Raw genomic sequence first — 13,278 nt, forward strand, 5'->3', positions numbered from 1 at the left:
GAAATGAAAGCCTGCATTCACGAATGTTTACCACTTAATATCAACGGCATGGGGATAAGTTTCATCTAGTGTCATGAACCAAAGAGCAAACACTGAACCGTCTGAAAGGAGCGCAGCCGCTACAGAGAGTCACGTGTGGACAAAGTCTTTATCACCGAGCTCTCTCCGTCCCGTCAGCATTATGAACAAAAGTCACACCAGTATGGGTAAGAAGTGTGTAGCTGTGTTCTTCCTGCGGGTTTTTCTCCCGCGCAGAGGCCTTCCATGAGCACTCAGACCTACAAACATCTGGCGCTTCTTGTTCCTCCACTCCGCGGATGCGTATGTGTTATACCCGTTCTCCTCGATGCGCTCCTTCAGACGGCAGTTTACACCATAGTTTCTCTGAAATGCGTGAAACAAAGAGTTATTACATTTCTGCACACCCAGTCATGCTGGTTTTTGAAACATAGCAGCAGTTTTCTGCTGGTCTAAGGTGGTTTGTCAGCTCTAACCAGATCTAAATATCCTGGCGATCCATCTGATTAATCATCTAGACCAGCATGAACCGGCTATTGACCATAAATAGTAATCTTGGACCAGCTAGAAACTATTTAAATGGAATCACTTGTTGCTTTGACACAATGTTAAAAGTAATGCATATATTGTATTGGATGTTCAAATAAGTAAGTAAGCTATCTGTATGTTTTCCCTCAAAAAGAAGTGTAAACACAATAACCTTGTAAGAATCCCAACTACAGCAACACTGTCTCAATGACAAGAGAGTGGGGCGGGGCTATATTTTTGTTTGACCAGTGATAATATGCAGTGCTGCATAAATTACAGACATTACCTTTTTTTAGCTAAAAAAGTGGTTTTCGATTTTTTTTGTTGGTGATTTCTTTGTGGGACACCTAAAATATAAGCTATATATTTCTGTGTATAAAGACAAGTCCTATTTATACTGTGAAAAATAACAATAATGTAAATATGTGGAAAAAATTGTATCTTTATATTTAATAAGAAAAATAAAAACTACTAATGAATAGCAGAACAAAACTGCCCATAAAACATGGAAACACAACATGTGTGTGTGTGTGTGTGTGCTTGCGTGTGCATGTGTGTGTGTGCGTGTGTGTGTGTGCGTGTGTGAAGTGGCTCCATTGGGGTCTCGGGTTGCAGGTATCAAGTGAGACGGTAAAACTATCTGAGTGCTCTGTATCCTCTCAGCGCTGGGATGAAAGCATGAAAGGAAGGAACAACACAGACAGGATGACAGTGAGACGGATTAGAGAAGCTTCAATGATCAGTGATCAAAGACGAGAGAGACGACAGCAGACTGGAGCTCACTGCAAAAAACTCAATGAAGCTCCCACACATACACACACACACACACACACACACACACACACACATTCATTCAGACCCGAACCACCAACATAATAAAGGCACAAATACAAGGCTGACCTACACGCATGTCCGTCTGCCATATGTTTGTACCACACACATACACAGAGACAACACAGCAGAGTAGCCCACACCACAAAAAACACAAAAACTCCCCCACACACACACACACACACACACACACACACACACACACATTCATTCAGACCCGAACCACCAACATAATAAAGGCACAAATACAAGGCTGACCTACACGCATGTCCGTCTGCCATATGTTTGTACCACACACATACACATTAACCAGATTCGCACAGGTAACTCCATGGTAAAGATACACTGCTAGTCAAAAGTGGACTGAAACCATTTTAATCTAAATGTTGATGGGAGGAAATGCTATAAATTGTGAAATTTTTTATAAATTTTTTATACAAATTATCCTTTTTTAAGGATAATTTGGAGCAGATAGCAAAAAACAACAACAGTAGTATCCATCATATCAGTGTTATAATAGTTAACTAAAATAAAAACATGTTTGCTACTTGAAATACAATATAAACGTTAACTGAAACGTAATTTATTTCAGCTAGTTGCCTAACAAACATTACTCAAATTTAAAATATAGCACTAATTTCTACATTGAGCCTCGCTTTGAAGTTCCACGCCAGTGAGGCCACACTTAACTAACCACAAAAGAGAGCTCGGAGAACAAGCCAAGTCATTACAGTAAATGTGTTTGTAATCCCACCTCCATACAAGCCAAACACCTGCGAGAGCGACTGAAATGGAGAAAAACCTCAGCAGATGTGGAACAGCGCACCAGGAGATCAAGTTTAAACTGGGTCTATTGGCTGGTTTTTCTTTGCATGCTGCCTTGTTTTCCCGAGCACATCATGCTCTGCTGCATGTTACTAAATGCTGCGTCGCTGGCTTCCAGTTGTTTGCGCACACGTGCATTTTCCACAACGCTCTGCCAAAATCAACTGGGTTTTTTTGTGCTGGCATTATGTCTGGTGCCTATAAAAGTAAAATAAACAGTTGTAGTTTTTGAGACCGAGGAAAACAGCATTGCGCAAAGCATTGCATCATGCCTAGCTGTCACTGATATCGAGGCGTTTGCGTTCACTTTATTGTGTTGGTGGAGTTGTGAAGCCATCTGTGGCACACATGGCAGCGATCTCGAGTCGGTAATTTGTAAAGTAAAAATTCCCCTGCAAATGACCTACCATATTTCGCCGAACACCGAGGTCCTGTGATAATATTAGTCCCGTGCGAATCGGCATCTCTGTGATTCGGCCAGCATTTGGCGGGTCGCATATAATTTTTCGAGGTTTTTGTTTGCTGTGCGCCTTTTTATCCATCTTCCGCGAAGAATGGAGCTGCGTTGGAGTGTTTGATAGTATTTTGGGTGCTGTCATATCGCTACACCATACAATTTGCAGAAAGAGAAAGCTGAAAAGGTTTTGAGGTTAATATGTTACAAATAAATCAAGCATAAAGCTTGAGATATTATTTTAACCTGGTGAAATGTAAATGACACAGCGCACGAAACTATATTAGTTTCTTTTTTCAAAATCCATCTGGACCATAGAACGGGACTCTCAAAGCCTTGACATCCGAGTATCCGGGAGATGAGTCAGTAAATTTGAGTAAAATCACAGGCTTTGCTTATCCCATGCGAATGCACCACATGAAATTCAGATGTGGGGGGGGGGTTCATTTCCAAATCACACAAGGTCCCCAGATAATACTAATCCCGTGCGAATAGGGCTATTGTCACTGTACACGTAAAATAAAAAACATTGTATTACCACTGTATATTAAAAAAAACATGATATTACCACTGTACTTGTTTAAAATATAATTTAGTATATGTTGAGAAAAAACAACAAAAAACATGGTATTACTACTGTGTATGTTAAAAAACATGGTATTGTTAGTTAGTTAGTTTAGACCTGTACATTTTTTTTACAAGTGACATACTTTAATCCAGTGCACAAATATTCAGTAAACATCACTTTTGCTATTTTTTTTGCTAATCACAGTTTTGCTAATAGTCTTTTTCAGCATGTGGTTTAGTTAGCATGAGCCAGTATTAGCATCAAACACCGTTCCAGTCAGACAGACAGCAGACTCCCGCTTTATCAAACTGCATCAGGATACACGTGGGACAGCTTTACACTGGAATCCCCATAAAAGCTCATAAATCTGTTGGAGTCTCTCACAAGGACAGACCAGACGCTGCGTTAAACACCCCCACTGCACTATAATCATTAGTCTGATTCAATTCCTCAGGACTTTTACATACAATTCAATCTGCCATACTCAGTGTAGGACACCAGCAAAGTTGTAGTTTTCAACATCCGACTGTTTTAGCGTTGAACAAATAATGCTAAGATCCACTAAGAGACATTTATGTCCAACCAGTTTAAATCGAATAAAATTACATTTGGTGTTACAGCCGTGAAAAATTAAATAAAATAAAGAAATGGCAATAAAAATAAACAATATTGATTGAATTTAGAAAAAGAAGATTTATTGGTGTTGTCAGTTGAAAATAAAGTTGTTTCAGAGGCAAAGCTACATATTTCGATAAAAGATTACAAAAGCAAACCAAGTTTTCATTGGAATATTTTGCACTGATGAAACACTAAAAACAAAACTCAATTTTGATTTTGTGCTGACTTTAGGATGTGTTTCTACCTGATGTGACCCTTAACAATTGCTTTTCATAAATTTCAGAATTATGTTAAATAACATTTTATTTCAATGCACACTACCTTTTAAAATTTTGGGGTCGTTTTTAATGTTATTTTAATGAAAGAAATCTCTTCTGCTCACCAAGGTTCCATGTATTTGATAAAAATACAGTCAAATCAGTAATATTGTGAAATATTTTCACAATTTCAAATAACTGTTTTCTATTTGAAGATATTTTAAAATGTAATTTATTTCTGTGATCAAAGCTGAATTTTCAGCATCATTACTCCAGTCTTCAGTGTCACATGATCCTTCAGAAATCATTCTAATATGCTGATTTGCTGCTCAAGAAACATTTCTTATTATGATCAATTTTGAAAACAGTTGTGCTGCTTCATATTTTTGTGGAAACCGTGATACTTTTTTTAAGGATTCTTTGATGAACAGAAAGTTGAAAAGAACAGAGTTCATTTGAAATAGAACATGTCTTTACTGTCACTTTTGATCAGTTTAATGCACACTTGCTTAATAAAGCATTAATATCTTGAAAAATGTATAAATCTTTCTGACCCTAAATGTTAGAATGTTAGTGTACATCAAGTATGTTTTTTCTTCTTTTCAAGATATTAGACGATTTCTTTCAGCCTTGCATTAACATAATGATCTGCATCTACACTCTAAAAAATGCTGGGTTAAATATAACCCAGCACTGGGTTAAAAAGGGACAAACCCAGCTATTGGGTCATTTTGACCCAGCTATTGGGTCGTTTTGACCCAGCGGTTGGGTCGTTTTGACCCAGCTATTGGGTTGTTTTGACCCAGCTATTGGGTTGTTTTGACCCAGCGGTTGGGTCGTTTTGACCCAGCTATTGGGTTGTTTTAACCCAGCTATTGGGTTGTTTTGACCCAGAGGTTGGGTCATTTTGACCCAGCTATTGGGTTGTTTTGACCCAGAGGTTGGGTCGTTTTGACCCAGAGGTTGGGTTGTTTTGACCCAGCTATTGGGTTGTTTTGACCCAGAGGTTGGGTTGTTTTGACCCAGCGGTTGGGTTGTTTTGACCCAGCTATTGGGTTGTTTTGACCCAGAGGTTGGGTTGTTTTGACCCAGCTATTGGGATGTTTTAACCCAGCTATTGGGTCATTTTGACCCAGCGGTTGGGTCGTTTTGACCCAGCAGTTGGGTTGTTTTGACCCAGCAGTTGGGTTGTTCTGACCCAGCAGTTAGGTTCAAAACAACCCAACCGCTGGGTCAAAACAACCCAATAGCTGGGTTTGTCCCTTTTTAACCCAGCATTTTTTAGAGTGTAATGTTATCTGAAACATATTCATTCATGCATTCGTGACATGAGCTGTTGAAGTCGTGCATCATGGTCATCCGAGTGATGTCACGCCCCTCACAGACCCATTGTTTGTGTTTTTCCCAGCCAGCGGTGTCTTTTCAAATGTGTGACATCATTCAGCAGCATAAAGGCCAGTGTTTCCCAAATCATGTCTTGCCTAAGGACAGCATCACTTCTGCAGTATTCATTTCCAAGAACACTGGATCTGTGCAATAAAGACTAGTGTAATTTCACCCGCTGAGGATCCTTCTTTTGTCAGAGCCCATTGCTGAACGTGAAAGATGCTCACCTTTGATGTGTCGCTGGCGATATTCACATCACGCCATTCATGAAACTCTGCCTGCAGACTAACAGTAGCTGCTCTGTTTCTGACTCGGATGTAGAGTAATGCTGGAAATCACGCACAGGATGTGATGCACTACACACAAATATGTTTAAATGTATATTCTTACATTGGAAAAAGAAAAATCCAAGCCTTTATTGACCATTAAAAAAATCCCAAACTGCATATTGGTTAAAAATGCATTGGTAAAGGTATTGCATTTTATGGAGAATTTGAGATATTCATCAATTACGTTTTTTAAATGTCTCAATTGTTTCTCATAGACCGAATTCTCAAGATTGAATTGAGCTTGGAGTCAGACTTTTTTTTTTTTTTGAAAGAAAGTAATACTTTTATTCAGCAAGGATGCATTACATTGATCAAAATTGACAGTAAAGGCATTTATAATGTTGCAAACTATTTCTATTGCAAATAAATGCTGTTCTTTTGAACGTTCTATTCATCAAAAACCCTGAAAAAAATGTATCGCTGTTTCTGCAAAAATATGAAGCAGCATAACTATTTTCAACATTGATAATAATAAGAAATGTTTCTTGAGCAGCAAATCAGCATATTAGAATGATTTCTGAAGGATCATGTGACACTGAAGACTGGAGTAATGATGCTGAAAATTCAGCTTTGCATCACAGCAATAAATTACATTTTTCAGATTTGCGCAAGGTAATCGACATGCAATCAAAAGTCAGAAATTTCAAACATTTCTCATCAAATTCAGCTGCTCCACATTCATTTTACAGCTCTGTACTCGTACCGTGTGTCTCATTTGTGTCTATTCTTACTTCTTTCAGGAGAGACATCTGAGATAACGTGGATATGGTGGAGCAGTAACATGTTCCTCTGGGATCACATGTTGATCACTGACACATTTGTTTTGCTCGTTCTCACCATCAATAACTTTAACCAAATGAGGTGTTTGAGTCTCTCAGGAGGCTCTTTAGGGCTGGTTAAAGTTGTGAGCAGTTAAGTGAGAACATGTGTATTACTGCTGCTGTGCCTGACACACACACACACACACACACACACACACACACACACACACACACACACTTTAAGCTCAGTCCTATGGACATAAGAGCAACCAGCTGTGCTGTACACTGCTTAAATTAGCTACTAGCTTGTGAATAAATTAGTTGTGAAATGTAGACAGACAAGAGTTAAAATGGCACAGAGCTTTAACACTTAAATACTGTTTATAAGGCATATTTGCTATTAAAAACGTAGCTTACCAATGCAAAACACACTGACACAATGCTAAGGTATTCCACAGGGTTGACAGTGCATTGATATGTGGTTGTTAGGATATTCTGAGTGGTTTTGCTAGGGTTGCTAAGTCAATGATACTGCTTGTACTCTTCCGTCAGTGTAAGTTTTTTGCAGAGTTTTATCTTCCAGCAGGCGGAAATGGTCTGATCACCTGATGATGATTGCTAATGATGTTTGACGTTAGCTGGGTGTAGATTTGCATAGTCTGGTTGAGTGCTGTTTGTCTGTTGTTTTATTACATGTGATGAGGCTATCAGAAGGAAACTCACACACGCACAGATCTGACAGACATTTCCTCTCAACGCCTGATCATCTCTAAGGGCTTGATTACATGTTTACACAGCCAGATGTCACAGTGATGTCCGATGCTACACAAACACACGTTGCCCCTTAACAGGGACAACTCAACTGCCTGATACAGTTCCATGCTGATCTCAAATTAACTAAAAAAAATATTACAACTAGAGACTGCACTTACTTAAATTTTTAGAAAAAAAAGATTTTAAAAGAAATTTGTTCAAAAACAGTGCTCAAAATAGAAGCTAAGGAGGTCAGATCAAACTTTTACTGCTTGGAGGATGCTCTTTTATAGCTCAAAAGACTTTCCATTATGTTTTATGATCAAAAGAAAAATGGTACAGAAGTTGTCACTGGGATGGTACCTTTTCAAAAGGTACGCTTTTGTAAAAATACAGACTTTATATGCACACTTTAGGTACTAATATGCACACTTGAGGTACTAAAATGCACACTTTAGGAACTAATATGCACATTTTATGGACTAATATATACAATATGCACACTTGAGGTACTAATATGTACACTTGAGGTACTAATATGTACACTTTAGGTACTAATATGCACACCTGAGGTACTAATATGCACACTTGAGATACTAATATGCACACTTGAGGTACTAATATGCACACCTGAGGTACTAATATGTACACTTGAGGTACTAATATGTTCACTTGAGGAACTAATATGTACACTTGAGGTACTAATATGTTCACTTTAGGTACTAATATGCACACTTGAGGTACTAATATGCACACTTGAGGTACTAATATGCTCACTTGAGGTACTAATATGCACACTTGATGTACTAATATGCACACTTGAGGTACTAATATGCACACTTGAGGAACTAATATGTACACTTAAAGTACTAATATGCACACTTGAGGTACTAATATGCCCACTTTAGGTACTAATATGCACATTTTAGGTACTAATATGTACAATATGCACATTTAGGTATTAATTTGCACACTTGAGGTACTAATATGCACACCTGAGGAACTAATATGCACACTTGAGGTACTAATATGCAAATTTTAGGTACTAATATGTACAATATGCACATTTATGTATTAATTTGCACACTTGAGGTACTAATATGCACACCTGAGGAACTAATATGCACACTTGAGGTACTAATATGCAAATTTTAGGTACTAATATGTACAATATGCACATTTATGTATTAATTTGCACACTTGAAGTACTAATATGCACACTTGAGGTTCTAATATGCACACTTGAGGAACTAATATGTGCACTTGAGGTACTAATATGCACACTTGAGGCACTAATATGTACACTTGAGGTACTAATATGCACACTTTAGGTATTAATATGCACACTTGAGGTACTAATATGCCCACTTTAGGTACTAATATGCACATTTTAGGTACTAATAGGTACAATATGCACATTTAGGTATTAATTTGCACACTTGAGGTACTAATATGCACATTGTAGGTACTAATATGTACAATATGCACATTAAGGTACTAATTTGCACACTTGGTACTAATATGCACACTTGAGGTACTAATATGTACACTTTAGGTACTAATATGCACATTTTAGGTACTAATATGTACAATATGCACATTTAGGTATTAATTTGCACACTTTAGGTACAAAGGTGTACCTTTTGAAAAGGTGCCGCCCCAGTGACAGCTTTGAGTTATCTCGGCATATCTAAGCCCAGTTTGAGACCTTATTAGGATCTCTTTTGAAACCCAAGAGGAGACATCCTGGGCTCTTTTTGTCAAGGGATCAATCTGAGAATCAGCAGACATCTCACTGCTGTCCAGGAAAAAAAACTGAGACATTAAAAAGAAAGTTTGATTTAAAAAGCACCAGACACAAACAACCACACATGCCTAAATCAAGATGCCCTGTGGCCTTAAAAAGGAAGGGATGTCAGTGCGAGACACCAGACAAACACAAACACACACTCACACACGCAGAGGAAACAGGAAGACCCTTATCTGCACATGGGCTCCATATGAGTAATGGCTAATTAAACTTGTTCCGCGTAAAACACCGAAAGCACATTGTGCCTCTCCCTGATGGGCTCATAATACTTGATAACAAACCAGAAACAATCTAATAACAGATCCATGACTCTGTTAGATACAGCCATTGCAAACACAAGTCTAACCTTTGATCACATTATAGAGGATGTGTTTCCTCATTTGCTGTGCCAGGGAAAACATTTATGGCAATATGTGGCTTAATTACTCTCAGGTTTCTGGGTGTCAGGACATAATTATGCATTTAAAAGGGGTTTAAATATTAATATTATTCCTGTGTGGTTCATTAAGACAGAACAGCCTGCACCCTGAATTTAGTTTGCATCAGGTGTTTTGCTTAGATATAATTTGCAATAATTTGCCATTTGCAAAAAGTGATTGCAGGTTATAGAAATGTCTGTAGAATAGAATAGAAAGTTGAAAATACTTTTTTATTTGATTTATATGCATGGGAATGCACATGAGACAATCTAAAAATGATCAATTATTAACAATTTTATTATAAAAAAAAGTTACAAAAACGTATTCATTTAATTATAAAATTAAAGCTTACTTATAAAAGTAATAATATTCCTAAACGGATTTCTGGATTTTTATTTTAATTAATTAATCAATGTATTCATTTAACTAATTTGATCAATAAATGTAATAATTTAATTCGAATTTAATTTATTTTTTCAATTCATAATTAATTCGATTTTAAATAATGAATTTCATGTCACAATGTTCAATATGTTTGCCTATAATGACATAATCCAGAAACTTTATTATAATAAACATACACACACACACACATACATATATATATATGTGTGTGTGTGTGTGTGTGTGTGTGTGTGAAAAGAGCATTAAAGTACTTTCAAACCATTAGAAGCTTCATTAAACATTAGATATTTTCAGATATATGCATCAATACATCAACTATTGATCTGTTAAGCATATGATAAGCAATTAATAGAGTTTAAAACTAATAATTAAATAGCCCCCTCTTCTTCTTCTTATTAACATCACAATGTTTTTTGACGTAAATTAAATCTAAATGACACAATTCAGTTCATAACTTCCATTACCACCATTATTGCATGATTAGTAATTGTAGGCTACATTCAAACTCATCAAATGTACATTTTAATCGGGTTTAATAAAACTCTAAAGTGTGCCTTTAAACCTGATTCATGCATTTTCTTAACAGATAAGGTGATGCATAACGTCTCCAAACACTCAAAATCGTATATTTACTGAAATGATTCGGAATAAACGGAGTGTATAGGCTATTATGAAGCGACTCACTGTAGGGATCGTCTTTGCTCTTGGTGCCGTTGACTCTGCCGTCTTTCCCGATCCTAAGGAAGAACTTCTGGAAGGAGAAGAGCTTCCGCTGGCGCACATCTCCCTGGAGGTGCACGTAGCTGCGCACATGCCGGCCGGAGGTGGAGGCGGACGAGGAGTTGGCGACCCTGAGCGCCCGCTGCACGGGACATGCGCTGCGACAGGTGACGCTGGACGCGAAGATCACGGAGACGGCGAGAAGATAGACGACACACACCGACCAGCATGCAGACACACTGTTACTCACTGTCCATCTCCTCATGGTACTTCTCATGGGACATGCTGCTCAGTGAATGTGCATGGAGGCCTCTCGCTCCAGAGAACTCCACTCAAGACCGGTGAAGAAAGCATGAAGTTGTGGAATTAGGCTGAGGAGCGAGTCTGTAAAGCTTCTGATGGTGATATAAAGTGCTTTATTAATCCCATTTGGGAATGGTTATCATGGCAGCACTTATTCCTCCTGCGTTTCCAGGGAATGTGCGTCAAAACGACCCTGTTCCTGGCATCCTGTCTCCTGATGTGATCTCCTACCTCCAGGAGGTTCACAGAAATGCTGCTGCCTCTCTCTTGGTTCCTCACCCCTCCCTACTCCTTGTCTGTCATTCTAGGTCCCTTCCTCCATTCTCACACTCGCACGCAGCTTTTGCTCCTCCTCGTCGTGTTTAGGGGATTGTCTGATAGGGCTTTTGTGAATGGCTGTTATCTGGAGCTCTTTGATAGTGAACTAGGAAAAGAGCACAAACAGACGCATGAAAAGATGAACAAACCTAACCAGAGGCCACTCATGATTGGTCCCATCTGATGATAAGAAGCTTTTAGTTTGATAAAGTTTTGGAATCGTAATGTTTTGTTGGGTAACACTTTACTTGAAGCAAATTTTAGGTACCTGACATGACATCTACATAATCATGACATGACACATGTCATGAATATGAAGGAGGTTTTATGCATGTTTATGACAACTGTCATTAAGTGTCATTCGCTCAGTTATGTCATTTTTAATGCAAAGATGACATTGTTTGAGATGTTATGGGCTATGGTTAGGGGTAAGGGTAGGGGTAGGGTTAGGTTAGGGTTAGGTCAAATAATGTCATATTTGCATTAAAAATGACATAACTGAGCGAATGACACTTAATGACAGCTGTCATAAACATGCATAAAACCTCCTTCATATTCATGACATGTGTCATGTCAGTCTTATGCACACCCCTTCAAGTAAAGTGTTACAGTTTTGTCTTTTCTTTTTCTCGTGGATCATGTCCTTTTCACCTTGTAGCTACAATATCCTGAGGTCTAAAGCAATACTGCTTGAAAACACAAGACGTTGGTTTGGTCTGTTACACATTACATGCCATTATTATTCTGTGGAACGTGTTAACGAATTGATTATTTTAGTAGGACTACAGGCATTCAACTAACATTTAATTGAAGAAAACAATCAAAAGCAAAACATAGTTCAAACAGTCAAATTTACGAAATTGGCACCAAACAAGAAATTCAAATCTTGTTCAAAAAAGCTTATTTGGCTGTTTAAAGAAGATTCTACACTGCTGAAATAATCACATTGTATTGTGTTAATATGAAGAAATTTTCCATAGCCTACTGATTACACAGGTGTTTTACCCTTCCCACGGGGAAGTCGTGGCCTAATGGTTAGAGAGTCGGACTCGTAACCCAAAGGTCGCAAGTTCAAGTCTCCGGTCCGGCAGGAATTGTAGGTGGGGGGAGTGAATGTACAGCGCTCTCTGCCACCTTCAATACCATGACTGAGGTGCCTTTGAGCAAGGCACCGAACCCCCAACTGCTCTCCGAGCGCCACAGCATAAATGGCTGCCAACTGCTCCAGGTGTGTGTTCATGGTGTGTTCACTGCTGTGTGTGTGTGCACTTAGGATGGGATAAATGCAGAGCACTAATTCCTAGTATGGGTAACCATACTTGGCCACACGTCACTTCACTTTCACTTTTTTTCAATTCAATATTCATGACATGTGTCATGTCAGTCTTATGCACACCCCTTCAAGTAAAGTGTTACAGTTTTGTCTTTTCTTTTTCTCGTGGATCATGTCCTTTTCACCTTGTAGCTACAATATCCTGAGGTCTAAAGCAATACTGCTTGAAAACACAAGACGTTGGTTTGGTCTGTTACACATTACATGCCATTATTATTCTGTGGAACGTGTTAACGAATTGATTATTTTAGTAGGACTACAGGCATTCAACTAACATTTAATTGAAGAAAACAATCAAAAGCAAAACATAGTTCAAACAGTCAAATTTACGAAATTGGCACCAAACAAGAAATTCAAATCTTGTTCAAAAAAGCTTATTTGGCTGTTTAAAGAAGATTCTACACTGCTGAAATAATCACATTGTATTGTGTTTATATGAAGAAATTTTCCATAGCCTACTGATTACACAGGTGTTTTACCCTTCCCACGGGGAAGTCGTGGCCTAATGGTTAGAGAGTCGGACTCGTAACCCAAAGGTCGCAAGTTCAAGTCTCCGGTCCGGCAGGAATTGTAGGTGGGGGGAGTGAATGTACAGCGCTCTCTGCCACCTTCAATACCATGACTGAGGTGCCTTTGAGCAAG

The 13,278-nt window shown here is 38.3% G+C and overlaps 1 protein-coding gene across 1 annotated transcript in view; it reads right to left on the reverse strand.

Moving 5' to 3' along the window:
* fgf10b (fibroblast growth factor 10b) overlaps window positions 1-10,947 on the reverse strand; it is a 17,451-nt gene extending 6,504 nt beyond the window's left edge. Inside the window, exon 1 of the mRNA XM_016253363.1 lies at window positions 10,647-10,947. Within this exon, the coding sequence (XP_016108849.1) occupies window positions 10,647-10,947 (301 nt within the window). The remainder of the gene's footprint in view (window positions 1-10,646) is intronic.
* Window positions 10,948-13,278: the final 2,331 nt, after the last annotated feature.

This window comes from Sinocyclocheilus grahami, unplaced genomic scaffold (assembly GCF_001515645.1).
Source record: "Sinocyclocheilus grahami isolate Dianchi unplaced genomic scaffold, SAMN03320097.WGS_v1.1 scaffold1177.1, whole genome shotgun sequence".
Taxonomy (NCBI): Eukaryota; Metazoa; Chordata; class Actinopteri; order Cypriniformes; family Cyprinidae; genus Sinocyclocheilus; species Sinocyclocheilus grahami.